The 26,418-nt window shown below is 38.9% G+C and overlaps 2 protein-coding genes and 1 long non-coding RNA gene across 6 annotated transcripts; 1 reads left to right on the top strand and 2 right to left on the bottom strand.

Moving 5' to 3' along the window:
* Window positions 1-38: 38 nt before the first annotated feature.
* On the bottom strand, window positions 39-22,931 carry LOC103510584 (coatomer subunit beta). Its single transcript, XM_026824596.1, has 18 exons — window positions 22,904-22,931; window positions 22,559-22,667; window positions 22,179-22,469; window positions 21,051-21,258; window positions 19,050-19,065; window positions 18,475-18,589; window positions 17,902-18,022; window positions 17,287-17,302; window positions 15,313-15,429; window positions 14,829-14,985; window positions 14,191-14,275; window positions 11,888-12,079; window positions 11,683-11,856; window positions 11,115-11,181; window positions 10,555-10,716; window positions 9,659-9,804; window positions 8,364-8,705; window positions 39-644 (listed from the first exon to the last, which is right to left on the bottom strand). Exons 1-17 carry the CDS (start codon window positions 22,929-22,931, stop codon window positions 8,391-8,393), a joined length of 2,319 nt encoding a protein of 772 aa, XP_026680397.1. The 3' UTR covers window positions 39-644; window positions 8,364-8,390.
* Window positions 11,241-25,887, top strand: LOC103510576 (cytochrome c oxidase assembly factor 6 homolog). 4 transcript variants are annotated; one of them, XM_026824604.1, is made up of 5 exons: window positions 11,241-11,326; window positions 23,441-23,793; window positions 23,934-24,046; window positions 24,648-24,834; window positions 25,040-25,887. In XM_026824604.1, exons 2-3 carry the CDS (start codon window positions 23,550-23,552, stop codon window positions 23,960-23,962), a joined length of 273 nt encoding a protein of 90 aa, XP_026680405.1. In that variant the 5' UTR covers window positions 11,241-11,326; window positions 23,441-23,549; the 3' UTR covers window positions 23,963-24,046; window positions 24,648-24,834; window positions 25,040-25,887. The 4 variants fall into 4 exon arrangements, 3 of the variants coding, with proteins under 3 accessions (XP_026680405.1, XP_026680406.1, XP_017300119.1); XM_026824605.1 differs by having other exon boundaries at window positions 23,441-23,828; window positions 23,969-24,046; window positions 25,040-25,885; XM_017444630.2 differs by lacking the exon at window positions 23,934-24,046 and having other exon boundaries at window positions 23,441-23,906; window positions 25,040-25,885.
* LOC103510577 lies at window positions 24,534-25,025 on the bottom strand. Its single transcript, XR_541431.3, has 3 exons — window positions 24,849-25,025; window positions 24,742-24,759; window positions 24,534-24,638 (listed from the first exon to the last, which is right to left on the bottom strand). It is a non-coding gene; the product is annotated as an uncharacterized LOC103510577 (long non-coding RNA).
* Window positions 25,888-26,418: the final 531 nt, after the last annotated feature.

Raw genomic sequence — 26,418 nt, 5'->3', positions numbered from 1 at the left:
ATAAACTTGACATAAATTCTAAGGCCGAAGTCACAATCGCTGTTGTATAACTTATATCGATTTCACAAGACATCAAATTAATCCGATAACATAGACTGGTAAATTAAGGACTGTGATGGCGGGCCAAAAGGAAATTTAAATGTAACTAGGACATCAAAAATCAGAAGACGCACTCTAATTTTTTCTTCTCTTGTCCCAGCTCTAATTACTAAAGTGAGTTATGAAAAAGAACTACTCAGTCAATGAGTCAGATCCTAAAACACGAAACTCACTCAACTTCCTATCGTCCCGGAAACTAAGAGCGATGGACAGGATAGGAGAAAGTCAATCAGAGAACAAACCTTATTGGGACAAAGTTCGCTCTGGGCGGGAAGCGATCTAGCGATTACAAGGCAGGCGTGCTACCTGATTGTGATCTGATTCATTGTTTGGAGTTTAGACAAATCAACGGGCCAAGTCCATTTTTATTAGTTTTATTACAATTATTGATTGACCCATTAACAGAATAGTTCACCGAAAAGACTAGTCCTTAAGGTGTGTCCAAACAGAGTCGACCGGCCGTCGATCGACATCGACTCACAATAAATTCACATCGGTCGACGGACGTCGACTATGTGTGGACACACCTTTATAACTCACGCACTACACCCATCTCACAAACTCCTTACGTGGCGCAAATCTTGGCGGGTCGCTTCTGGCTGCTACAAAAAAATCAAATGTTGATGCTCACATCAGTTACATCAGAATAAAAAACAGGCCTCTAGGTACATCGTATATTTAAATGCCCTACATACTGTAACATCTAGGGATAAGATAGTTTCCCAAAAGATCAACTGCCTTCTGCTAAAATGTCATTCCTACCCAAGGAGGAAAGAACAAAATGTTGGTCTGCCAGAGATAAGTATTGGGAGTGCTTGGATTCACATGAAGGAAATGCAGATTCCTGTAAAGAATTTAGAACTTCATATGAACAATTCTGCCCTGGACAGTGGGTTAAACATTTTGATAGAAGGTATCATTTTCTGAAGTTCAAGAACAAAATTGAGACTGAAGGATTCGAAAAGTTTGATAGCAAACAAGAGTATGAGCTACCAAAGGGGAAGTCAAAAGCCAAAACATAGGACTTGGTACAGTGAACATTGTAGTTTTTCACTCAAAGGATCATTTGAACCTAGTGCCTGTTTTTCAGTCTTCTCTTCACTCAGGTATGACTCAATCAAAGTTATGCTCTTTAATTTTATTTACATAGGTACAGCTAATCACACATTATCAAGAGTAAAAGCTGTTGAGTCTGAAAAGAAGTGAAAAATGTGGGAGTTCTATCTGAATGGATAACTTTGTGACAGGGAAAACAATTTAATAAAAGAGAAAATACTAATGGATGGCTTCACTTTGTTTAATTAAATTAACTCTCTTTTTTTTAGGAATCTGTTCATCAGTGGTCTATTACACTTGGTGACTGTATAAAGTACCTGCCCTCACAAACAATAAATCAAATTTGAGATGCACTGTCTGTACCCCTTGGATCAACACAACCTGTATCTACCTACTGCCCTTTGTCCCTGAACAGTAAGCCAGCTATAGGGAACTGAATTTTAAACCATAAGTTGGGTTTTACCAATAAGTCAGCCAGGAAGGACTTGAGAGCATTTGGTATCAATAGTGCTTATTTATATTGCTCAAACAGGACTTCCTTATCTACCCCAATAATAGGCTCTGGTTCAAGTCTCAGATGAGAATAAAATTCTGTACCTCAGCTGGTATTGAACTCACACCCTCATGATTACTAGTATACACCAAGATATTTAATATACCTAATTTTGGGCATTGCAACTAGTATATTGTATAGGTATACATTTTGTACCATAACCCCCACCTTACTGGTCTCTACCTATGTGGTGTGATACACATGGAGCCATTTTAAATTTGAAATGAAAAGAATGAGAATAAATAAATACAAATAAATTAGTAAAACAATTTGTTTTCAATTTGATTTTTCCTTTAATTCATCAATATCATAATAATGTTTATCATTGACATCATTTACAAAAGAAAGAGGAAAAAAATGCAATGTTTTTACATGTTAAAAAATAAGAGAGAAGTGGTGTTCTATAAACGTTTTATTTAGTTAATTCTACACTTATTTATGATTATTTTATATATTCATTATTTACATCTTACAAAAAATGCAATTAGATTATTGTTAGTTTAAATTAAAAATGATCCAAGTATACAGTTATTTATAAGACATAGTATGTACAAGTGAGTGAAGTAGACATCCATGACCACTTCACTAACAGTAAGTTCAATGAATTGGGCTTCGAAAACAGATGAATTACAGATACAAATACTAAAGTTTATGTATAAAGCATATATACACGAGATCAAACAAATTATCAAACATTGATGCCAGCATAAAAGAAAAAGATGCTTAGAGCAAGCTCCAAGATTCAACCAGGAAAGAGAAGATATCAACATACCTTAGAAAATATGGTGCATGATTATCATGTACCTACAATACCTAACAAGATTCAACCAGGAAAGAGAAGATATCAACATACCTTAGGAAATATGGTGCATGATTATCATGTACCTACAATACCTAATTACCTAAATTACTTTTCCAGTACAAACCCTTACAAAATACCATTTGTTCTAGCTAATAGGTAATTATTTAGTTAACATTGTTTGCTTGTTAAAAATAATAAAATAATGTTATAGAAGCTGTGTTTAAGTGTTTCAGACAACACCTAGCCCCGACGCCTGTTAACGTGCTTAGATAAATAGAAATAAAATTCAAAGAAAAAAGTAAAACTGGCGCTTCAGATCGAAACGAAAAACTGGGACTGCAGGCTTGGCCTTTATTTTCTGATCTCACCACTTTTATAGGCCGACACTTTTGGATAGGAACTTGGCCTTTTTTTTTCACATTTGTGTTTTTGTGGGGTAATAAAATCACTCAGAGGCCCTCTTTCAGATAACCATTGAAGATACACAAATGGCCTGTGACAGCAAGTGTGGACGGTCAAAGCGGAATCTCCTTGGTTGAATCTGAAAAAAAGTCACATAATAAAATACGGCTTCTGTTACCTTATTCAATTTAGAAGCGCCACTCGGGTCGGCGGCCTGGGTTTGTGCCGCCGCTGGGCCGCTACCTATGAGCGCCTGATTCAAGCTCAGCTCAAACACATTCTCCGTGCCGCCAAACTCAGAGCCGCGAGCTGACGATAGCTCGAGAAACGAGATGGGATCATCCGGCTGCACCTTGTGACCGGGCTTCTCTTTTGCCTGGGAGAGAGGAGGAAGCAAAAAGAAACAGGTTAAAAACATAATATGTAATGGACCTGTAGGGTTAGATAGAAAATTTCATTTTTGTCATTCTCCCCCTACAAAGAAAAAGTAGCGCGCCCACCTTGTAAGTGCTATGTCGCGGGTTCAGTGCAATAGTCCTAAACAAAAATGTACGCGGCACACAAGGGATCAAACCATAATAATGTGTCGCGGGTTCCATTTCCCCCAAGGCGAACTTTATCCTAAATGGATAAGGTCCGTTCTCAGAGCAGCTAGCTTTCTCCTATCCTGTCCTTCTTCTTTCTTCGATTTCGGGACAATAGTACCTCCTTTGTACATTTCTCTGTAGATATCAGACCTAAGAAATAAATAAATCTTCTTCTTCCAAGCCTTTTCCTACTTAAATACGGTTGGCGTTTCTTGTCAGTCCCGGGCAGCCCTATTGTGTACCTTATGTCCTGTTACTTGAGAGAGAAATTAATAACATAATAAATAAAATAAAACTAACTTTTTGAGTGGATGCCTCCTCCTGGCTCTTAGCTTCCAGCATGATGGATATCGCCTTTCTGCATTGCTCGGTAAAAACATCTACCACTACTGGGGATCGATAGAAACAAAAACAAGATGAGTCTTTTTTAAGTGCCATTTATATTTTGTAGCAATGACATAACTTTGTTTTATGATTTGTACGTATGTAGGTACTAATTATAGGGCTTTAATTTTAGAAAAAATGTATTACTTGACCACGTTGCTAAACTTGTCACACGGAAAAATGTTATCTACTAATAAGTCTAACAACTTAGCAAACCTTCTACACAGTTGACAACACCTTGAAAAATTCTACATAAAGCAAAAACCTCTGGGTTTACAAAGAGCTAAAACTTGGCCTGTTGCACTATTACTTGAAACTTTGCACAACTATCATCTTGGATAATCGATAGCATTAGATATTCTACATAAAAGCCAGCCTAGTTAGATTGGAGGGTAGCGCGTCTGCCTTGTAAGCGCTAGGTCGCGGTTGGATTCCCACCCGCGGCGGATTTTATCAACAGATAACGTTCGTTTTTGGAACGTCTGGCTTTCTCCTATTCAGTCTTCCTTCTTTCTTCACTACTTGAAACTTTGCACAATTTTCATCTTGGATAATCAATAGCATTAGATATTCTACATAAAAGCCAGCCTAGTTAGATTGGAGGGTAGTGCGTCTGCCTTGTAAGCGCTAGGTCGCGGGTTCGATTACCACCCGCGGCGGATTTTATCAATAGGTAAGGTTCGTTTTTGGAACGTCTGGCTTTCTCCTATTCAGTCTTCCTTCACTTTTGGGGCGATAAGACCTTAGCAGTTACAGTTCCCTCTATCAAACTTCTAAAAAAAAAAATCAACTTATGAGGTAACATCCTTGTAGATAGTACTTGTTTGGTAGTGTGGCCAGTGAAATTGAATAATAAAAATTTCAGTTGCAATCATGTAGCCGCACGGGGCGCACGGTCTCCTTCATTTCCCAAACAGTACTATTACTCACCTGATTTGCCCAGATGTACAATGGACGCAATGATAAGCATAGCTTCCGTACAGAACCGGTTCTGTTTAACAGGGTCCGTCACCAGGTTCAGATAGCGTAGTGTTAGTTTGGTGAGCGTAGACCCGATAGATGCACCGATGAAGAAATCACCGCTCATCAGATACTGACGTAACTGTATTTGACAAAAGGTTATTAATATTACTCAAGAACTTGAAGAGGAAAGCTTTTTCAGAGCATGTAAACTTCTTGTACTAAATTGTATAGTTGTAAGTTGCAGGACTTGATGAGTTGAGAAGATTGTAGATACAACGAATGAAACGGGACCTCTCGGTAGGGTTGGCATGACACACCTGTATTTGACAAAAGGTTATTAATATTACTCAAGAACTTGAAGAGGAAAGCTTTTTCAGAGCATGTAAACTTCTTGTACTAAATTGTAAGTTTTTTTCTTCTTCTTCTTCTTCTTCTTCTTCTTCTTCTTCTTCAAGAGGTTTAATGGGTGGTAACTGTAACAGTGGAGATTTTACTGTCCCAAAATCAAAGAGAGAGTGAGGACAGGAAACCAGTTGTTCCAAGAACAAACCTTACCTGTTTACAATAAAGTTTACCCACTTGCAAGGCAGGTGTGCTACCTTCCAAGCTACCTAGGCTGGTTCTAGTTCTAAATAGGGTCTTTTTGTAATGTTAGAATAATACATAACATACATAGATCTCCTAGATACTTAGAACCGCGAACACTAAAAGAAGTCTTTAATAGCTGCAGAACTGTAGAATTCTTGAGCCAACTTTCTTCAGGTATAGCCCTAGCTAGCGAATCTTTAGCCCTGAATAACGGCCGAACCATACATTTTCCGAAACCCGGCCCAGGGACACTCTTGATGTGCATTATTTATCGAATCTCTCTGTTGAATTTGAGCGACTTGGGTTGAAATCTAAAGTCCTGAGGACCGCGAGCCTGTAACGAAACATTTTTTAGAATAATACATAACATACATAGATCTCCTAGATACTTAGAACCGCGAACACTAAAAGAAGTCTTTAAGTAATAGCTGCAGAACTGTAGATTTCTTGAGCCAACTTTCTTCAGGTATAGCCCTAGCTAGCGAATCTTTAGCCCTGAATAACGGCCGAGCCATACATTTTCCGAAACCCGGCCCAGGGACACTCTTGATGTGCATTATTTATCGAATCTCTCTGTTAAATTTGAGCGACTTGGGTTGAAATCTAAAGTCCTGAGAACCGCGAACTCTTTTGGGGCTTTTTCAAAATAATTGCCAGACCGTACCTTTCTCGAGATCCGGCCCAAGGATACTTTTCAGCTAAACAATTTAAGTATGGAATCTCCCTGCAAAGTTTGAACGACCTGGGAAAGTCGTGAGAACCGCGAGTATAGCCCTAAATAGCGAAACTTTGGCCCCAAATAACGACCGAACTATACATTTCTGGAAACTCGGCCTAGGGATACTATGATCTATATTGACTATATTCTATATTCTATAAAAAAAGGTAGGTACAGTAACTTACGAGGCGGTATTGAATGCTGACTGGGTGGCATACGTCCCATCCGAAGTTACCAACTTGCTCACATGCTGCTGACCAGTCTGCTGATCCAACTCATCCGTTTTCTCTCCTGCTGGGTGGCATACGTTCCATCCGAAGTTACCAACTTGCTCACATGCTGCTGACCAGTCTGCTGATCCAACTCATCCGTTTTCTCTCCTGCCGCTTTCTTCAGCTCATCTTCCACGATGGGAACCTGGCGAGGATCAATATCATACGAGTTAGATAGAACTACGTCAGTACGTCTGGTTTTAGGGAGAATGTCCTAGTGGTTAAGTTCCTTGACATTTGACAACAATTTTGTTGTTGTAGCGGCTTTAGCTTTAGCGGAATGGTGATGGCAGAATAAAGAAAAGACACCTTTTTATATCAGCCATACACCGGGGTGATGGTCTCTAGCCATGTTTAATTGGCTTGTCTTGAACCGTAGTCAACCATCGTGAGGGCTTGTGCTTGTTCTTTTGAAGCATAGAAAAGCCTTTGAAGAGGGTTTTCTCTAGACTGCTAAGGTTTTTAGTGACGGGGGGGTCGCCGGTTTGATTCCCGCCCAGGGTTTTATCCTGAACGGATAAAGTTCGTTCTCGGAACGGCTGGCTTTCTCCTATCTTGTGTTCCTTCTCCCTTCGCTTTCGGGACTGCACGAGGCTGGGACTATGTAGTCCATGATATCGATGTGAATATCGTTCAGTACCACGATATTTCTATCGGACGCCGTGCCACTCACATCGTACACTGGAAATATCAAACCAAACATGATATGCATTTTGAAACACTCGTCAAATCAAGGTGAAACGTTGGAGGACCAGGAAAACACGCTATAATAATTCTGAAAGACAGAGAAGCGCGTTACCACTGGACTAAACATAAGAACATTGTCATCTCGAAATACCAGGAAGACAGACAGACCTACCCCAGTTAGCTTGGAGGGTGGCGTGTCTGCCTTGTAAGAGTTAGGTCGCCGGTTTGATTCCCGCCCAGGGTTTTATCCTGAACGGATAAAGTTCGTTCTCGGAACGGCTGGCTTTCTCCTATCTTGTGTTCGTTCTCCCTTCGCTTTCGGGACGATAAGACCTTAGCAGTTGTTTCCTCTATCAAACCTTTCACAATCTTGAAAACGGAGATAAATTTCATGACATGACTTGGACTTGAACCACCAACCTCCAGATCCAAAGTCCAACGCGTTAACAACTGCACCACTGAGGTTGGTGGATGGGTTAATTTGTACTCGACATCGACAAAAATGTGTACTTGTGTTTCGATTGCAAATATTTTCAACAGGTTACTTTCTGGTTTTCTCGTGTTGACCCAGCACCTAAATGGGAAGTAATGTGTCTTTTCTCGCCCATCTGATGAGAGGCATACTACGGGATAGGCACGCTACGACACAGACCACACGCGTCTAATGTAGCAGTTGTTTCATTGCTAAAAAAAAAAGCTTCTACGAATTAGGCTAAGAACACAGTGGAGCGGCTTTTCTCGCCCATCTGATGAGAGGCATACTACGGGATAGGCACGCTACGACACAGACCACACGCGTCTAATGTAGCAGTTGTTTCATTTCTAAAAAAAAAAAGCTTCTACGAATTACTCACCAAAACATCAAGTGCAGCCAACTCGTTAGAATCAGTAAGGAACTGAGACAGGACGGGAATGACAGAGGCTGCGCGAATGACGTCCGGGAATTTCATACAACAGGAATGAACTCAATACAAAACTGTCAAAATTTAGACCTCACTTCATTTGGTCAATTACTCACCAAAACATCAAGCGCGGCTCATTGTATGGAGTTTAGACAAATCAACGGGCCAAGTCCATTTTTATTAGTTTTATTACAATTATTGATTGACCCATTAACAGAATAGTCCACTGAAAAGACTAGTCCTTAAGGTGTGTCCAAACAGAGTCGACCGGCCGTCGATCCACATCAACTCACAATAAATTCACATCGATCGACGGACGTCGACTATGTGTGGACACACCTTTATAACTCACTCACTACACCCATCTCACAAACTCCTTACGTGGCGCAAATCTTGGCGGGTCGCTTCTGGCTGCTGTTGATCTTATCGCCCAGACTGAGTGCCATCCCCTGACTCTTGGCCCGGATCCGAATATGTCCGGTCACCGCCGCATCCGGTTTGTTAAACGGTTTCTCAACGCTTAGATTAGCCAGAGCGTCTTCACCAAAGATGGAACGAGCGTACATGTTAGCGGCCATAAAGCCACATTGCCCCGACAGGGCTTTCTCTGGGGTGAGACACTTCATGTTGGTGGACTTGATGAGGTGTTGCAGATACTCGTGCAGGTCGGTTAGGTTGGTGTTGACAGATACCTGAGATGAGAGAGTGTGTGAATCAAGAAAGTTTCCCTTGAAAATGTCTACAAATTATATGAAACTCCGAGTCGGGATAAGGTGAGACACTTCATGTTGGTGGACTTGATGAGGTGTTGCAGATACTCGTGCAGGTCGGTCAGGTTGGTGTTGACAGATACCTGAGATAAGAGAGAGTGTGTGAATCAAGAAAGTTTCCCTTGAAAATCTCTACAAATTATATGTAAAATGTAAATGCAGTTTCTTTGTGTTATTATGTCACAACTTTGGTGCTCACTGTAGCATTGTAGGATTTTTCCCAACATCTCAATAATCCTAAAATCCAATGTTTACCTACCTCACTTCATGTTGGTGGACTTGATGAGGTGTTGCAGATACTCGTGCAGGTCGGTCAGGTTGGTGTTGACAGATACCTGAGATGAGAGAGAGGAGAGAGTGTGTGAATCAAGAAAGTTTCTCTTGAAAATGTCTACAAATTATATAAAAATCCGTGTCGGGATGATAAGACTTGTAAGTTGCTATGAGGTGTTGCAGATACTCGTGCAGGTCGGTCAGGTTGGTGTTGACAGATACCTGAGATGAGAGAGTGTGTGAATCAAGAAAGTTTCTCTTGAAAATGTCTACAAATTATATGAAACTCCGAGTCGGGATAGTAAGACTTGTAAGTTGCAAGTATCCATTGTTAGACATAACTTAGGTAAAATAGTAATTACAAAGAATCTTCTTCTTTTTCTTCGCTTTTCCCGTGTACAGACGGGGTCGGTGTTATTCGTCAGCCTCTCAATTAGCCGTAAGTAACTAGGGTGATTGCTTTGGGCTGACATTTGGTTTTGGCCACGAATTTCCTTTGCTATATCTTTAGCAAGAGAAATTGAGGCTGGTATACTTCCTGTTCCCCCGCCCCCACCCAGACTATAGCAGCTACTAAAGAAAAAAAATGGCGAAATACAAACCTTGTTTTCCCACTCGAATTCGGCCCACATTTGTCGGAACTCGGAATCATTGCACGAGGCTGGGACTATGTAGTCCATGATATCGATGTGAATATCGTTCAGTACCACGATGTTTCTATCGGACGCTGTGCCACTCACGTCGTACACTGGAAATATCAAACCAAACAGGATATGCATTTTGAAACACTCGTTAAATCAAGGTGAAATGTTATGCACGAGGCTGGGACTATGTAGTCCATGATATCGATGTGAATATCGTTCAGTACCACGATATTTCTATCGGACGCCGTGCCACTCACGTCGTACACTGGAAATATCAAACCAAACATGATATGCATTTTGAAACACTCGTTAAATCAAGGTGAAATGTTGGAGGACCAGGAAAACACGCTATAATTCTGAAAGACAGAGAAGCGCGTTACCACTGGACTAAACATAAGAACATAGTCATCTCGAAATACCAGGAAGACAGACAGACCTACCCCAGTTAGCTTGGAGGGTGGCGTGTTTGCCTTGTAAGAGCTATGTCGCTGGTTTGATTCCCGGCCAGGGCTTTATCCTGAACGGATAAAGTTCGTTCTCGGAACAGCTGGCTTTCTCCTATCCTGTGTTCCTTCTCCCTTCGCTTTCGGGAGATAAGACCTTAGCAGTTACAGTTTCCTCTATCAAACCTTTCACAATCTTGAAAACGGAGATTTTTTTTCTACTACACACGACACAGACAGACTTCATTTGTAAATGTAATTGGTTTTATTGACAAGTTTATTTAATTTTTTAAGGTTTTCATACACACGACACAGACAGACTTCATTTGTAAATGTAATTGGTTTTATTGACAAGTTTATTTAATTTTTTAAGGTTTTCAATTTTTTTTCCTTTTCTTTACATTTACTCACCAATATTTCCAAAGATGATTCCATTCTCCGTGGAAGCTACCTTGACATTAGCTTTGATATTGCAGAAGTCATGTGGAGCTAGAACCACAGGCTGAGGTCTCTCTACCAGCTTCAAGTCTCCCAGTGTAGCCAGCTCTAGAGTACAGTTCTGGAGGGTGTCTCCTGGAATGGCAAAGAATAAGGATGATAGTTAAAACAAGCTGCCTTCATGAAGTAGTAGAGGTAGAGGAAGGGATGAGAACACCAAGTTTTCCAATAAAACAAATCAAACTGATAAGGAAATGGACTTTGAGAAATTATTTTTTAATATTTTATCAAAAAAAAAAATTCAAAAGAAAAGATTTTTTTTTATCCAGATTCCACGTCCATCCAATGTTGCCAAATTAAAAATTCCCTCATTTGAAGAAAAAATTCCCTGCTTCGCTAAAAAAATCCCTTCGAAGAAAAATTCTGGCAACACTGCTTCCACATCTGGCAACACTGTCTGAAGTGCATTTGATTTTAAGGTTATGGAGCGAAAATTCAAATATTTCAATAGATTCCCTTATCATTCCATTTGCGAAAAAGTCCAAAAACCCAGAACTTTTGCAGAGAAATGCTGTATAAAAGTGCTAGTGGCAACACTGTCTGAAGTGCATTTGATTTTAAGGTTATGGAGCGAAAATTCAAATATTTCAATAGATTTCCTTATCATTCCATTTGCATTATTTGCGAAAAAGTCCAAAAACCCAGAACTTTTGCAGAGAAATGCTGTATAAAAGTGCTAGTGTATAAAAAAATTCTGGCAACACTGCTTCCACATCTGGCAACACTGTCTGAAGTGCATTTGATTTTAAGGTTATGGAGCGAAAATTCAAATATTTCAATTGATTCCCTTATCATTCCATTTGCAATTTTTGCGAAAAAGTCCAAAAAACCAGAACTTTTGCAGAGAAATGCTGTATAAAAGTGCTAGCTCCATTCGGCTATACGAATCTTCACATTAACCTCATAAGCTTGTGAATGAATGCATCTTTTTTCTTCTTTCTTAAGAGTGTTTCATCACCGTTTTAATTTCGTAGCAATGAAACAACGGCTACATTAGACTCGTGTGGTCTGTTTGAATTTTCTCAAGTAAAGAGTCCTTACCTCTCCCAGGGCCTGTCGAGTCACGTTCATAATGGCCTGAATATCATCAGGGGAGGTCGAGTACTCTCCCAATATCCATAGGGCTGCACGATGTATCTTCACACTCTTGATAGAAGCGAAGGCAAGGTCGAGTACTCTCCCAATATCCACAGGGCTGCACGATGTATCTTCACACTCTTGATAGAAGCGAAGGCGGAGTCCTTACCTCTCCCAGGGCCTGTCGAGTCACGTTCATAATGGCCTGAATATCATCAGGGGAGGTCGAGTACTCTCCCAATATCCACAGGGCTGCACGATGTATCTTCACACTCTTGATAGAAGCGAAGGCGTCCAGTAGTTGCTCTATGATGAGGGCACGTAGTGTCTCGAACGAATGAATAGCTTCCCTTACAAACACCTGGAATGAGAATAGAATATATCTTGTTTACACTGTCAGAATAGAATAGAATATATCTTGTTTATAAAATAAAATATCTACCTCTAAAAAAGAAAGGAGAAGAGATTTCTAAAAAAATAAAAAAATAAATAAAAAAAATGGATAAAGATAAATTTAAAATAACAAATCCCGCCCGTGCCTACACACATTTGGTTACCTCTTTTTTTTTCTTCAGTTCAATGTACCACTAGTATTACAGTACTCACCAACTCTTCTCACACAAAAAGCAGCCTTAACGGATGGGTTAATTTGTACTCGACATGGACAAAAATGTGTACTTGGTTTTTGATTGCAAATATTTTCAACGGGTTACTTTCTGGTTACTATAAATACACGTTACATGGTAACAATAGTAATCTACTCGAACTTTGCTCAACTTAAAAACAATTTTCTTGACTCAAGTTTCATTTACGCTGATCACGGCCAAAATTTCCAAAGGAGTTTGCATCACTTTACTGTCTGCTAAAACTAAAATGTCGCATCATGTCAACTGGCATCAATTCAATCGTATAAAGGAAGGAGGGCCTATGTTAGTAGCAAAAATAACATGGGTCCTTCTTCCTGGGAACGATTCAACTAATGCCTGTGGGACTTTTTGTGGGATTCAACTAATGCCTGTGAGACATAGTGGGACTTTTTAGTCAGTTACCTATAAGCTTTGATCGAAATCAACAGGTAATAATACCACGCTTACCTAGATTCAACGTTTTCTTGCGCACTTCCAGGTCAGGGCTGGCCAATACTCTCAATATATCCATCACTAGGTCCTGTAGCACTCGCTCATGCGATGGGTTCTCTCTCAACGCGATAAGACGATCGCTCGAGAAACGAGATGGGATCATCCGGCTGCACCTTGTGACCGGGCTTCTCTTTTGCCTGGGAGAGAGGAGGAAGCAAAAAGAAACATGTTAAAAACATAATATGTAATGGACCTGTAGGGTTAGATGGAAAATTTCATTTTTGTCATTCTCCCCCTACAAAAAAAAGTAGCGCGCCCACCTTGTAAGTGCCATGTCGCGGGTTCAGTGCAATAGTCCTAAACAAAAATGAACGCGGCACACAAGGGATCAAGAAGAGACCATAATAATGTGTCGCGGGTTCCATTTCTCCCGAGGCGAACTTTATCCTAAATGGATAAGGTTCGTTCTCAGAGCAGCTAGCTTTCTCCTATCCTGTCCTTCTTCTCTCTTCGATTTCGGGACGATAGTACCTCCTTTGCACAGTTCTTTGTAGATATCAGACCTAAGAAATAAATAAATCTTCTTCTTCCAAACCTTTTCCTACTTAAATAGGGTTGGCGTTTCTTGTCAGTCCCGGGCGATCACACATTATCAAGAGTAAAAGCTGTTGAGTCTGAAAAGAAGTGAAAAATGTGGGAGTTCTATCTGAATGGATAACTTTGTGACAGAGAAAATAATCTAATAAAAGAGAAAATACTAATGGATGGCTTCACTTTGTTTAATTAAATTAACTCTTTTTTTTCAGGAATCTGTTCATCAGTGGTCTATTACACTTGGTGACTGTATAAAGTACCTGCCCTCACAAACAATAAATCAAATTTGAGATGCACTGTCTGTACCCCTTGGATCAACACAACCTGTATCTACCTACTGCCCTTTGTCCCTGAACAGTAAGCCAGCTATAGGGAACTGAATTTTAAACCATAAGTTGGGTTTTACATTTGATTACCTCTTTTTTTTTTTTTTTCTTCAGTTCAATGTACCACTAGTATTTAGTATTACAGTACTCACCAACTCTTCTTACACAAAAAGCAGCCTTAAACCCTTAAAGGATGGGTTAATTTGTACTCGACATGGACAAAAATGTGTACTTGTTTCGACAGACCACACGCGTCTAATGTAGCAGTTATTTCATTGCTAAAAAAAAAAGCTTCTACGAATTACTCACCAAAACATCAAGTGCAGCCAACTCGTTAGAATCAGTAAGGAATTGACACAGGACGGGAATGACAGAGGCTGCGGGAATGACGTCCGGGAATTTCATACAACAGGAATGAACTCAATACAAAACTCTCAAAATTTAAACCTAACTTCATTTGGTCAATTACTCACCAAAACATCAAGCGCGGCTAGCTCGTTAGAATCAGTAAGGAACTGAGACAGGACGGGAATGACAGAGGCTGCCACGTCCGGGAATTTCATACAACAGGAATGAACTCAATACAAAACTGTCAAAATTTAAACCTCACTTCATTCGGTCAATTACTCACCAAAACATCCAGCGCGGCTAGTTCGTTAGAATCAGTAAGGAACTGAGACAGGACGGGAATGACAGAGGCTGCGGGAATGACGTCTGGGAATTTCATACAACAGGAATGAACTCAATACAACACTGTCAAAATTTAGACCTCCCCCTACAAAAAAAAAGTAGCGCGCCCACCTTGTAAGTGCTATGTCGCGGGTTCAGTGCAATAGTCCTAAACAAAAATGAACGCGGCAACACAAGGGATCAAGAAGAGACCATAATAATGTGTCGCGGGTTCCATTTCCCCCGGGGCGAACTTTATCCTAAATGGATAAGGTTCGTTCTCAGAGCAGCTGGCTTTCTCCTATCCTGTCCTTCTTCTCTCTTCGATTTCGGGACAATAGTACCTCCTTTGTACAGTTCTCTGTAGAGCGCGGCTAGCTCGTTAGAATCAGTAAGGAACTGAGACAGGACGGGAATGACAGAGGCTGCCACGTCCGGGAATTTCATACAACAGGAATGCAGGGTGCGGACCAGGAGCTGACGATATTTCCCGGTATCCTCGTGTTCTCCTGTGTTGAGAGTCTTGGACACCTCCTTCTTGAGAACCAGCACCATCTCCTCGATGTTCCGAGAGGAGACGAGCTCCATAGCTGCGAAATTTGAACCATTTGAAAGAAGAAAGTGAGTTTGAAGTTTTTTTTTATATATGAAATGAAAGAAGGTAGGTCATGTCTCTGAAACTTCGCACATAACAGATGTAACGCCAACTCAGGGGAAGAGGGCACAGGACTGTAAAGGGATGCTCGATTTTGGAGAATGTCAGATTAGAACTAAAGTTCGGCGTGCTCCGTCGGTTCTCGTTGGTATCTTGTTGTAGCGGGCAATAAGAGGGAGGTATAGGGTAGAGAGAAAGGAGGTATACGCAACAACATAATTATAACAAACATTTTCACGTCTTCAGCTCTGTAGCAATTTTCATTTTCAGCTATGCAGACGATATTTCCCGGTATCCTCGTGTTCTCCTGTGTTGAGAGTCTTGGACACCTCCTTCTTGAGAACCAGCACCATCTCCTCGATGTTGCGAGAGGAGACGAGCTCCATAGCTGCGAAATTTGAACCATTTGAAAGAAGAAAGTGAGTTTGAAGTTTTTTTTTATGAAATGAAAGAAGGTAGGTCATGTCTCTGAAACTTCGCACATAACAGATGTAACGGTAACTCACGGGAAGAGGGCACAGGGAGTTTGAAGGTTTTTTTTTTTTTTTTGAAATGAAAGAAGGTAGGTCATGTCTCTGAAACTTCGCACACAACAGATGTAACGGTAACTCAGGGGAAGAGGGCACAGGACTGTAAATGGATGCCTGATTTTGGAGAATGTCAGATTAGAACTAAAGTTCGGCGTGCTCCGTCGGGTCTCGTTGGTATAGTTGTTGTAGCGGGCAATAGGAGGGAGGTATAGGGTAGAGAGAAAGGAGGTGTATGCAACAATCATGATAGCAAACATTTTCACGTCTTCAGCTCTGTAGCAATTTTCATTTTCAGCTATGCAATGGTTTCCTCTGTAATATGAAGAAACGTATTCAAACGCATGCAAACTGCAAACAAAGGGCGACGTTAGCGTTTCTAGGGACATTAGATTTTGCTCAAACTTCACAAAAGGTTCCAAAGTGTACCGAGTTTCGAAACACGTACGAATCGGCCGCTGATCACGGCCAAAATTTCCAAAGGACTTTGCATCACTTTACTGTCTGCTAAAACTAAAATGTCGCATCATGTCAACTGGCATCAGTTCAATCGTTCATAGGAAGAAGAGCCTATGTTAGTAGCAAAAATAACGTAGGTCTTTCTTCCTGGGAACGATTCAGGGCCAAAATTTCCAAAGGAGTTTGCATCACTTTACTGTCTGCTAAAACTAAAATGTCGCATCATGTCAACTGGCATCAGTTCAATCGTATAAAGGAAGGAGGGCCTATGTTAGTAGCAAAAATAACATAGGTCCTTCTTCCTGGGAACGATTCAACTAATACCAGTGGGACTTTTTGTGGGATTCAACTAATGTTTTGCATCACTTTACTGTCTGCTAAAACTAAAATGTCGCATCATGTCAACTGGCATCAGTTCAATCGTTCATAGGAAGAAGAGCCTATTAGTAGCAAAAATAACATAGGTTCTTCTTCCTGGGAACAATTCAACTAATGCCAGAGGGACTTTTTGTGGGATTCAACTAATGCGGGCACAGGACTGTAAAGGGGTGCCCTATTTTGGAGAATGTCAGATTAGAACTAAAGTTCGGCGTGCTCCGTCGGTTCTCGTTGGTATAGTTGTTGTAGCGGGCAATGGGAGGGAGGTATAGGGTAGAGAAAAAGGAGGTATATGCAACAACATAATTATAGCAAACATTTTCACGTCTTCAGCTCTGTAGCAATTTTAATTTTCAGCTATGCAATGTTTTCCTCTGTAATATGAATAAACGTATTCAAACGCATGCAAACTGCAAACAAAGGGCGACGTTAGCGTTTCTATGGACATTAGATTTTGCTCAAACTTCACAAAAGGTTCCAAAGTGTACTGAGTTTCGAAACACGTACGAACCGGCCGCTGATCACGGCCAAAATTAAGCTAAATCAAAATTTTGAAGGTGTACCTTCAAAATCAAGCCCCCCCAAAAATTTAGGCAAGAACCGCCTATGGTTTTAGGGAGAATGTCATAGTGGTTAAGTTCCTTGACATTTGACAACAACTTCCACGATGGGAACCTGGCGAGGATCAATATCATACGAGTTAGATAGAACTACGTCAGTACGTCTGGTTGTAGGGAGAATGTCCTATTGGTTAAGTTCCTTGACATTTGACAACAATTTTGTTGTTGTTTTTGTTGTTGTAGCGGCTTTAGCTTTAGCCGAATGGTGATGGCAGAATAAAGAAAAGACATCTTTTTATATCAGCCATACACCGGGGTGACCTTCCACGATGGGAACCTGGCGAGGATCAATATCATACGAGTTAGATAGAACTACGTCAGTACGTCTGGTTGTAGGGAGAATGTCCTAGTGGTTAAGTTCCTTGACATTTGACAACAATTTTGTTGTTGTTGTTGTAGCGGCTTTAGCTTTAGCCAAATGGTGATGGCAGAATAAAGAAAAGACACCTTTTTATATCAGCCATACACCGGGTTAATGGTCTCTAGCCATGTTTAATTGGCTTGTCTTGAACCGTAGTCAACCATCGTGAGGACTTGTGCTTGTTCTTTTGAAGCATAGAAAAGCCTTTGAAGAGGGTTTTCTCTGGACTTAGTGACGGGGGTTTTAACCTCCATTCGGCTCGGAACGGCTGGCTTTCTCCTATCCTGTCTTCCTTCTCTCTTCGATTTCGGGACGATAAGACCATAGCAGTTACAGTTCCCTCTAGCTTATATTATAGCCTCCCTCTTTAATTCCCTCAGCCAGACCGTGTAAAGCTAACAGTTTTTTTGTCCTATTATTAAAATCTCAAAGATTTATAATTGAATTAATCCGTATTAATATCATAACAATAGCGGCTGTATAAAATATCATCAGGAAGCCAAGTAAGTCAGAGCTCGGTCCTGATCTGCATGCAACAGCATGACAAATGCATTCCTCTTGCAAGACATGTCCTGTTCTCTTTCCAAAAATGTGGCAACCAACTCAGGAGCATCAGGGATGAGGAATTCAAAGTTCCTGGAAACAACAAAACAGCATGACAAATGCATTCCTCTTGCAAGACATGTCCTGTTCTCCTTCCAAAAATGTGGCAACCAACTCAGGAGCATCAGGGATGAGAAATTCAAAGTTCCTGGAAAAAATAGGAAAACCAGGATAAAAAAATGTGAATGTCTGTATAAATCACACAGAAGCTATTGAATCTGTATAATGTACTTTTCTAACTTTATTGCTCGGTAAAAACATCTACCACTACTGGGGATCGATCTGACAAGACCTTGAGCATCATCAGCAGACGGTCCTGATCATCATTCGTGATAGCCTTGGTGCAGAGACCTAAACATCAGTGTCAGATTGTCACAATGGAGAAATGCAGTTTTTCTCTATTTGACTAAGATGATAGGATGATGCAACAGTACATGATATGCATAGTGCATGGATGTTGTTTTCCACAAGTTAATCAAAATCACACAACAGTCATTAACTCTGTATCATAATTCATAATAACAATATTTTGATAAATTGGTACATTGTCATGTTGGATAGGTGTAGCCAGCTCTAGAGTACAGTTCTGGAGGGTGTCTCCTGGAATGGCAAAGAATAAGGATGATAGTTAAAACAAGCTGCCTTCATGATGTAGTAGAGGTAGAGGAAGGGATGAGATGATGGGGAGAGAAAGATGGAAATATTTATAAGGAGTTTATAATAACTACAGGATGTTTGATTAATGGTCGGGACCACAATCTTCGCTCAAACTTCACAAAAGGTTCCAAAGTGTACCGAGTTTCGAAACACGTACGAATCGGCCGCTGATCACGGCCAAAATTTCCAAAGGAGTTTGCATCACTTTACTGTCTGCTTAAACTAAAATGTCGCATCATGTCAACTGGCATCAGTTCAATCGTTCATAAGAAGAAGAGCCTATGTTAGTAGCAAAAATAACATAGGTTCTTCTTCCTGGGAACAATTCAACTAATGCCAGTGGGACTTTTTGTGGGATTCAACTAATGCCTGTGAGACATAGTGGGACTTTTTAGTCAGTTACCTATCATTTTCAACACCTAGAAGAGGGAGGAATTATTGGTGAATTTAGTTGGACTATAGTTTCATATCATGAAATTCTTGTCGTGAATTTTTAGTGGCAAAGTCTCTGTATCCAATTTTAGGTGATTACTTAAGCAGACCATACGGAACATTAGGTATATTAAGCGCTGAAAAATAAAATACTAATCTTCTTCTTATTCTTTCTCGCCTTTTCCCGTGTTCAGACGGGGTCGGCATTTTTCGTCAGCCTTAGGGTAATCGCTTTTGGGCTGGCATTTGGTTTGGCTACAAAATTTTACGAGTGAATAATTTTCGGACTCAATCTTTGCTGATTCTTTAGCAAGGGAAATTTCAGGCAAGTATGCTAAAAGTCCCCCAGCCAGAAACAAATATAAATAAGGTTGAACTGATACTTACGTCAGGATTACAGTGATGACTGTATAAAGTACCTGCCCTCACAAACAATAAATCAAATTTGAGATGCACTGTCTGTACCCCTTGGATCAACACAACCTGTATCTCTACCTACTGCCCTTTGTCCCTGAACAGCAAACAGCAAGCCAGCTATAGGGAACTGAATTTTAAACCATAAGTTGGGTTTTATCAATAAGTCAGCGAGGAAGGACTTGAGAGCATTTGGTATCAATAGTGCTTATTTATATTGCTCAAACAGGACTTCCTTATTTACCCCAATAATACGAGGGTTTTACCAATAAGTCAGCCAGGAAGGACTTGAGAGCATTTGGTATCAATAGTGCTTATTTATATTGCTCAAACAGGACTTCCTTATCTACCCCAATAATAGGCTCTGGTTCAAGTCTCAGATGAGAATAAAATTCTGTACCTCAGCTGGTATTGAACTCACACCCTCATGATTACTAGTATACACCAAGGTATTTAATATACCTAATTTTGGGCATTGCAACTAGTATATTGTATAGGTATACATTTTGTACCATGACCTCCACCTTACTGGTCTCTACCTATGTGGTGTGATACACATGGAGCCATTTTAGTTTTGAAATGAAAATAATGAGAATAAATAAGTACAAATAAATTAGTAAAACAATTTGTTTTCAATTTGATTTTTCCTTTAATTCATCAATATCATAATAATGTTTATCATTGACATCATTTACAAAAGAAAGAGGAAAAAAATGCAATGTTTTTACATGTTAAAAAATAAGAGAGAAGTGGTGTTCTATAAACGTTTTATTTAGTTAATTCTACACTTATTTATGATTATTTTATATATTCATTATTTACATCTTACAAAAAATGCAATTAGATTATTGTTAGTTTAAATTAAAAATGATCCAAGTATACAGTTATTTATAAGACATAGTATGTACAAGTGAGTGAAGTAGACATCCATGACCACTTCACTAACAGTAAGTTCAATGAATTGGGCTTCGAAAACAGATGAATTACAGATACAAATACTAAAGTTTATGTATAAAGCATATATACACGAGATCCAACAAATTATCAAACATTGATGCCAGCATAAAAGAAAAAGAGGCTTAGGATACAAATACTAAAGTTTATGTATAAAGCATATATACACGAGATCAAACAAATTATCAAACATTGATGCCAGCATAAAAGAAAAAGAGGCTTAGAGCTCCTGTATTTGACAAAAGGTTATTAATATTACTCAAGAACTTGAAGAGGAAAGCTTTTTCAGAGCATGTAAACTTCTTGTACTAAATTGTTTTCTTCTTCTTCTTCTTCTTCTTCAAGGGGATTAAATTAAATGTAACAGTGGAGATTTTACTGTCCAAAATCAAAGAGAGTGAGGACAGGAAACCAGTTGTTCCAAGAACAAACCTTACTTGTTTACAATAAAGTTTACCCACATGCAAGGCAGGTGTGCTACCTTCCAAGCTACCTAGGCTGGTTCTAGTTCTAAATAGGGTCTTTTTGTAATAGTACTTTTTTTAGTCTCATTCTGGCAGTATAAGCAGGGTATATTCTATTCTATTCTAAATACTTCCATTACCTTATAAATGAGTTCAACAATGACAAGTTGAAGAATGTCCCCAAAGGAAGTGACCTGATCCAAACAGGAAGCCAAGTAAGTCAGAGCTCGGTCCTGATCTGCATGCAACAGCATGACAAATGCATTCCTCTTGCAAGACATGTCCTGTTCTCCTTCCAAAAATGTGGCAACCAACTCAGGAGCATCAGGGATGAGGAATTCAAAGTTCCTGGAAACAACAGGAAAACCAGGATAAAAAAAATGTGAATGCCTGTATAAATCACACAGAAGCTATTGAATCTGTATAAGCTCTTGCAAGACATGTCCTGTTCTCCTTCCAAAAATGTGGCAACCAACTCAGGAGCATCAGGGATGAGGAATTCAAAGTTCCTGGAAAAAACAGGAAAATCAGGATAAAAAAATGTGAATGTCTGTATAAATCACACAGAAGCTATTGAATCTGTATAATGTACTTTTCTAACTATGTGTTATTAAATTCATCAGTGTCAGATTGTCAAAATGGAGAAATGCAGTTTTTATCTATTTGACTAAGATGATAGGATGATGCAACAGTGCATGATATGCAGAGTGGATGGATGTTGTTTTCCACAAGTTAATCACAATCACACAACAGTCATTAACTCTGTATCATAATTCATAATAACAATATTTTGATAAATTGGTACATTGTCATATTGGACATCAGTGTCAGATTGTCACAATGGAGAAATGCAGTTTTTCTCTATTTGACTAAGATGATAGGATGATGCAACAGTACATGATATGCAGAGTGCATGGATGTTGTTTTCCACAAGTTAATCACAATCACACAACAGTCATTAACTCTGTATCATAATTCATAATAACAATATTTTAATAAATTGGTACATTGTCATGTTGGATATGCCTTGATTTCAGGTAGGTATGCACATGCACCTAGTCATAATTCATAATAACAATATTTTGATAAATTGGTACATTGTCATGTTGGATATGCCTTGATTTCAGGTAGGTATGCACCCTATTGACTCTGTATCATAATTCATAATAACAATATTTTGATAAATTGGTACATTGTCATGTTGGATATGCCTTGATTTCAGGTAGGTATGCTGATGCACCTAGTCAGCTAACTACAATGAATCTTACTTATAAATTGTAAAAATGGCCAGCACAGCATTTCTGCGCACATAAGAGTGTCTGTGTTCCAAGCATCCTCTGATTGCAGGCATCAGGGGTTCCAAAAGTTCTGGTTCTTTCAGTTTGCACAGAAATCTCAGGGTGGAGCCTCTGACAAATTCATTGGGATGTTGTAAATCTTTTCGGTAGGCATCACAAACCAAAATCATTTCCTGTAGGAGTTTGCCATCAGGGGTTGTCTTGGGCACAATTTCCCAGAAAATGAGAAGGAGTTTCTTGATCATGTGGTCTTGCATCGGTCCTGTAGGAGTTTGCCATCAGGGGTTGTCTTGGGCACAATTTCCCAGAAAATGAGAAGGAGTTTCTTGATCATGTGGTCTTGCATCGGCAGAACAAAGCGGATGATAATCATTAGAATGCCAGGTAGTCGTTCCCCATTGGCAATCATTTGGATCACTTTCTTCAATGCCTCAATCTTGATTTTAGTGTCACCCTTTTCTGCAAAAAATATCAATTTTAAAATTGCTTTGTGCTAAGTGAATCATTAAACTTGAACAATATTTTCTGTGTGGAAAGAAAAAAAAAAAAAGTAGTTACCTATTCTTGTGAGAATGGCTGTAGACTGTACTCAAAGCAGTCTCCAAGAAGGTACCTGTTACTCTGGGCTTTTGAAAATGGACTTGTAGACTCCAATCCACAAATCATAGGATAGGATTATGGTTGCCGAATAATGCCAGGTAGTCGTTCCCCATTGGCAATCATTTGGATCACTTTCTTCAATGCCTCAATCTTGATTTTAGTGTCACCTTTTTCTGCAAAAAATATCAATTTTAAAATTGCTTTGTGCTAAGTGAATCATTAAACTTGAACAATATTTTCTGTGTGGGGAGAAAAAAAAAAGTAGTTACCTATTCTTGTGAGAATGGCTGTAGACTGTGCTCAAAGGAGTCTCCAAGAAGGTACCTGTTACTCTGGGCTTTTGAAAATGGGCTTGTAGACGCCAATCCACAAATAGGATAGGATTATGATGTTGCCAAATAAGTGGAGTTTAGCTCTGCGACCCTAGTGGAAGAATAATGAACTTTCAATTTATTCCGCGCTGTTTCAAAAACAGCGCAAATGTCAAACCAGATGCAAGTCCGGAGTCACATCAGTCTACATCAGTTAGCATTTGAGGGGAAGCAAATGTTATTGTAGGGGAACATGATGCCAGGGTGGGGAAGTGAAAATAAAACACAAAAAAATCAAATGTTGATGCTCACATCAGTTACAAAAACTAATTTCAAGGGTACCTAGGTACATCGTATATTTAAATGCCCTACATACTGTAACATCTAGGGATAAGATAGTTTCCCAAAAGATCAACTGCCTTCTGCTAAAATGTCATTCCTACCCAAGGAGGAAAGAACAAAATGTTGGTCTGCCAGAGATAAGTATTGGGAGTGCTTGGATTCACATGAAGGAAATGCAGATTCCTGTAAAGAATTTAGAACTTCATATGAACAATTCTGCCCTGGACAGTGGGTTAAACATTTTGATAGAAGGTATCATTTTCTGAAGTTCAAGAACAAAATTGAGACTGAAGGATTCGAAAAGTTTGATAGCAAACAAGAGTATGAGCTACCAAAGGGGAAGTCAAAAGCCAAAACATAGGACTTGGTACAGTGAACATTGTAGTTTTTCACTCAAAGGATCATTTGAACCTAGTGCCTGTTTTTCAGTCTTCTCTTCACTCAGGTATGACTCAATCAAAGTTATGGCTACCAAAGGGGAAGTCAAAAGCCAAAACATAGGACTTGGTACAGTGAACATTGTAGTTTTTCACTCAAAGGATCATTTGAACCTAGAGCCTGTTTTTCAGTCTTCTCTTCACTCAGGTATGACTCAATCAAAGTTATACTCTTTAATTTTATTTACATAGGTACAGCTAATCACACATTATCAAGAGTAAAAGCTGTTGAGTCTGAAAAGAAGTGAAAAATGTGGGAGTTCTATCTGAATGGATAACTTTGTGACAGGGAAAACAATTTAATAAAAGAGAAAATACTAATGGATGGCTTCACTTTGTTTAATTAAATTAACTCTCATTGTAGTTTTTCACTCAAAGGATCATTTGAACCTAGAGCCTGTTTTTCAGTCTTCTCTTCACTCAGGTATGACTCAATCAAAGTTATGCTCTTTAATTTTATTTACATACAGCTAATCACACATTATCAAGAGTAAAAGCTGTTCAGTCTGAAAAGAAGTGAAAAATGTGGGAGTTCTATCTGAATGGATAACTTTGTGACAGAGAAAACAATCTAATAAAAGAGAAAATACTAATGGATGGCTTCACTTTGTTTAATTAAATTAACTCTTTTTTTTTCAGGAATCTGTTCATCAGTGGTCTATTACACTTGGTGACTGTATAAAGTACCTGCCCTCACAAATTTGAGAGGCACTGTCAAATTTGAGAGGCACTGTCTGTACCTTTTTCAGGAATCTGTTCATCAGTGGTCTATTACACTTGGTGACTGTATAAAGTACCTGCCCTCACAAACAATAAATCAAATTTGAGAGGCATTGTCTGTACACCTTGGATCAACACAACCTGTATCTACCTACTGCCCTTTGTCCCTGAACAGCAAGCCAGCTATAGGGAACTGAATTTTAAACCATAAGTTGGGTTTTAGACACAACCTGTATCTACCTACTGCCCTTTGTCCCTGAACAGCAAGCCAGCTATAGGGAACTGAATTTTAAACCATAAGTTGGGTTTTACCAATAAGTCAGCCCGGAAGGACATGAGAGCATTTGGTATCAATAGTGCTTATTTATATTGCTCAAACAGGACTTCCTTATTTACCCCAATAATAGGCTCTGGTTCATAGGTTTTAGCAATAAGTCAGCCAGGAAGGACTTGAGAGCATTTGGTATCAATAGTGCTTATTTATATTGCTCAAACAGGACTTCCTTATTTACTCCAATAATAGGCTCTGGTTCATGTCTCAGATGAGAATAAAATTCTGTACCTCAGCTGGTATTGAACTCACACCCTCATGATTACTAGTATACACCAAGATATTTAATATACCTAATTTTGGGCATTGCAACTAGTATATTGTATAGGTATACATTTTGTACCATAACCTCCACCTTACTGGTCTCTACCTATGTGGTGTGATACACATGGAGCCATTTTAAATTTGAAATGAAAAGAATGAGAATAAATAAATACAAATAAATTAGTAAAACAATTTGTTTTCAATTTGATTTTTCCTTTAATTCATCAATATCATAATAATGTTTATCATTGACATCATTTACAAAAGAAAGAGGAAAAAAATGCAATGTTTTTACATGTTAAAAAATAAGAGAGAAGTGGTGTTCTATAAACGTTTTATTTAGTTAATTCTACACTTATTTATGATTATTTTATATATTCATTATTTACATCTTACAAAAAATGCAATTAGATTATTGTTAGTTTAAATTAAAAATGATCCAAGTATACAGTTATTTATAAGACATAGTATGTACAAGTGAGTGAAGTAGACATCCATGACCACTTCACTAACAGTAAGTTCAATGAATTGGGCTTCGAAAACAGATGAATTACAGATACAAATACTAAAGTTTATGTATAAAGCATATATACACGAGATCAAACAAATTATCAAACATTGATGCCAGCATAAAAGAAAAAGATGCTTAGAGCAAGCTCCAAGATTCAACCAGGAAAGAGAAGATATCAACATACCTTAGGAAATATGGTGCATGATTATCATGTACCTACAATACCTAATTACCTAAATTACTTTTCCAGTATAAACCCTTATAAAATACCATTTGTTCTAGCTAATAGGTAGTTTTAGTTAACATTGTTTGCTTGTTAAAAATAATAAAATAATGTTATAGAAGCTGTGTTTAAGTGTTTCAGACAACACCTAGCCCTGACGGCTGTTAACGTGCTTAGATAAATAGAAATAAAATTCAAAGAAAAAAGTAAAACTGGCGCTTCAGATCGAGGATATTGGACTGTTTTGAAACAATAGAACAAGCATAAAAAGCATGATTTTCATGTTGTAGGCTTGAGCTATGTGACAATTATTTTGTCACTGATAAATAGAAATAAAATTCAAAGAAAAAAGTAAAACTGGCGCTTCAGATCGAGGATATTGGACTGTTTTAAAACAATAGAACAAGCATAAAAAGCATGATTTTCATGTTGTAGGCTTGATCTATGTGACAATTGTTTTGTCACTATAAA

Source organism: Diaphorina citri, unplaced genomic scaffold (assembly GCF_000475195.1).
Source record: "Diaphorina citri unplaced genomic scaffold, Diaci psyllid genome assembly version 1.1 scaffold620, whole genome shotgun sequence".
In the NCBI taxonomy this organism is placed as follows: domain Eukaryota; kingdom Metazoa; phylum Arthropoda; class Insecta; order Hemiptera; family Psyllidae; genus Diaphorina; species Diaphorina citri.
Note: the sequence above shows the minus strand (reverse complement) of the source record. Positions and strands in the feature narration are given on the sequence as shown.

What these genes read in the sequence shown, in the direction of transcription:
- LOC103510576 (XM_026824604.1), top strand. Translation starts at nt 23,550, where the DNA reads ATGTCATTCCTACCCAAGGAGGAAAGAACAAAATGTTGGTCTGCCAGA. An exon ending in CAAACAAGAGTATGAGCTAC is followed by an intron (nt 23,794 to 23,933) that starts CAAAGGGGAAGT and finishes AGTTATGGCTAC; the next exon opens with CAAAGGGGAAGTCAAAAGCC.
- LOC103510584 (XM_026824596.1), bottom strand. Translation starts at nt 22,931, where the DNA reads ATGATTGCCAATGGGGAACGACTACCTG. An exon ending in ACAGAGTTAATGACTGTTGT is followed by an intron (nt 18,023 to 18,474) that starts GTGATTTTGATT and finishes TGTTGTTTCCAG; the next exon opens with GAACTTTGAATTCCTCATCC. An exon ending in AATTCGAGTGGGAAAACAAG is followed by an intron (nt 8,706 to 9,658) that starts GTTTGTATTTCG and finishes CTCTCATCTCAG; the next exon opens with GTATCTGTCAACACCAACCT.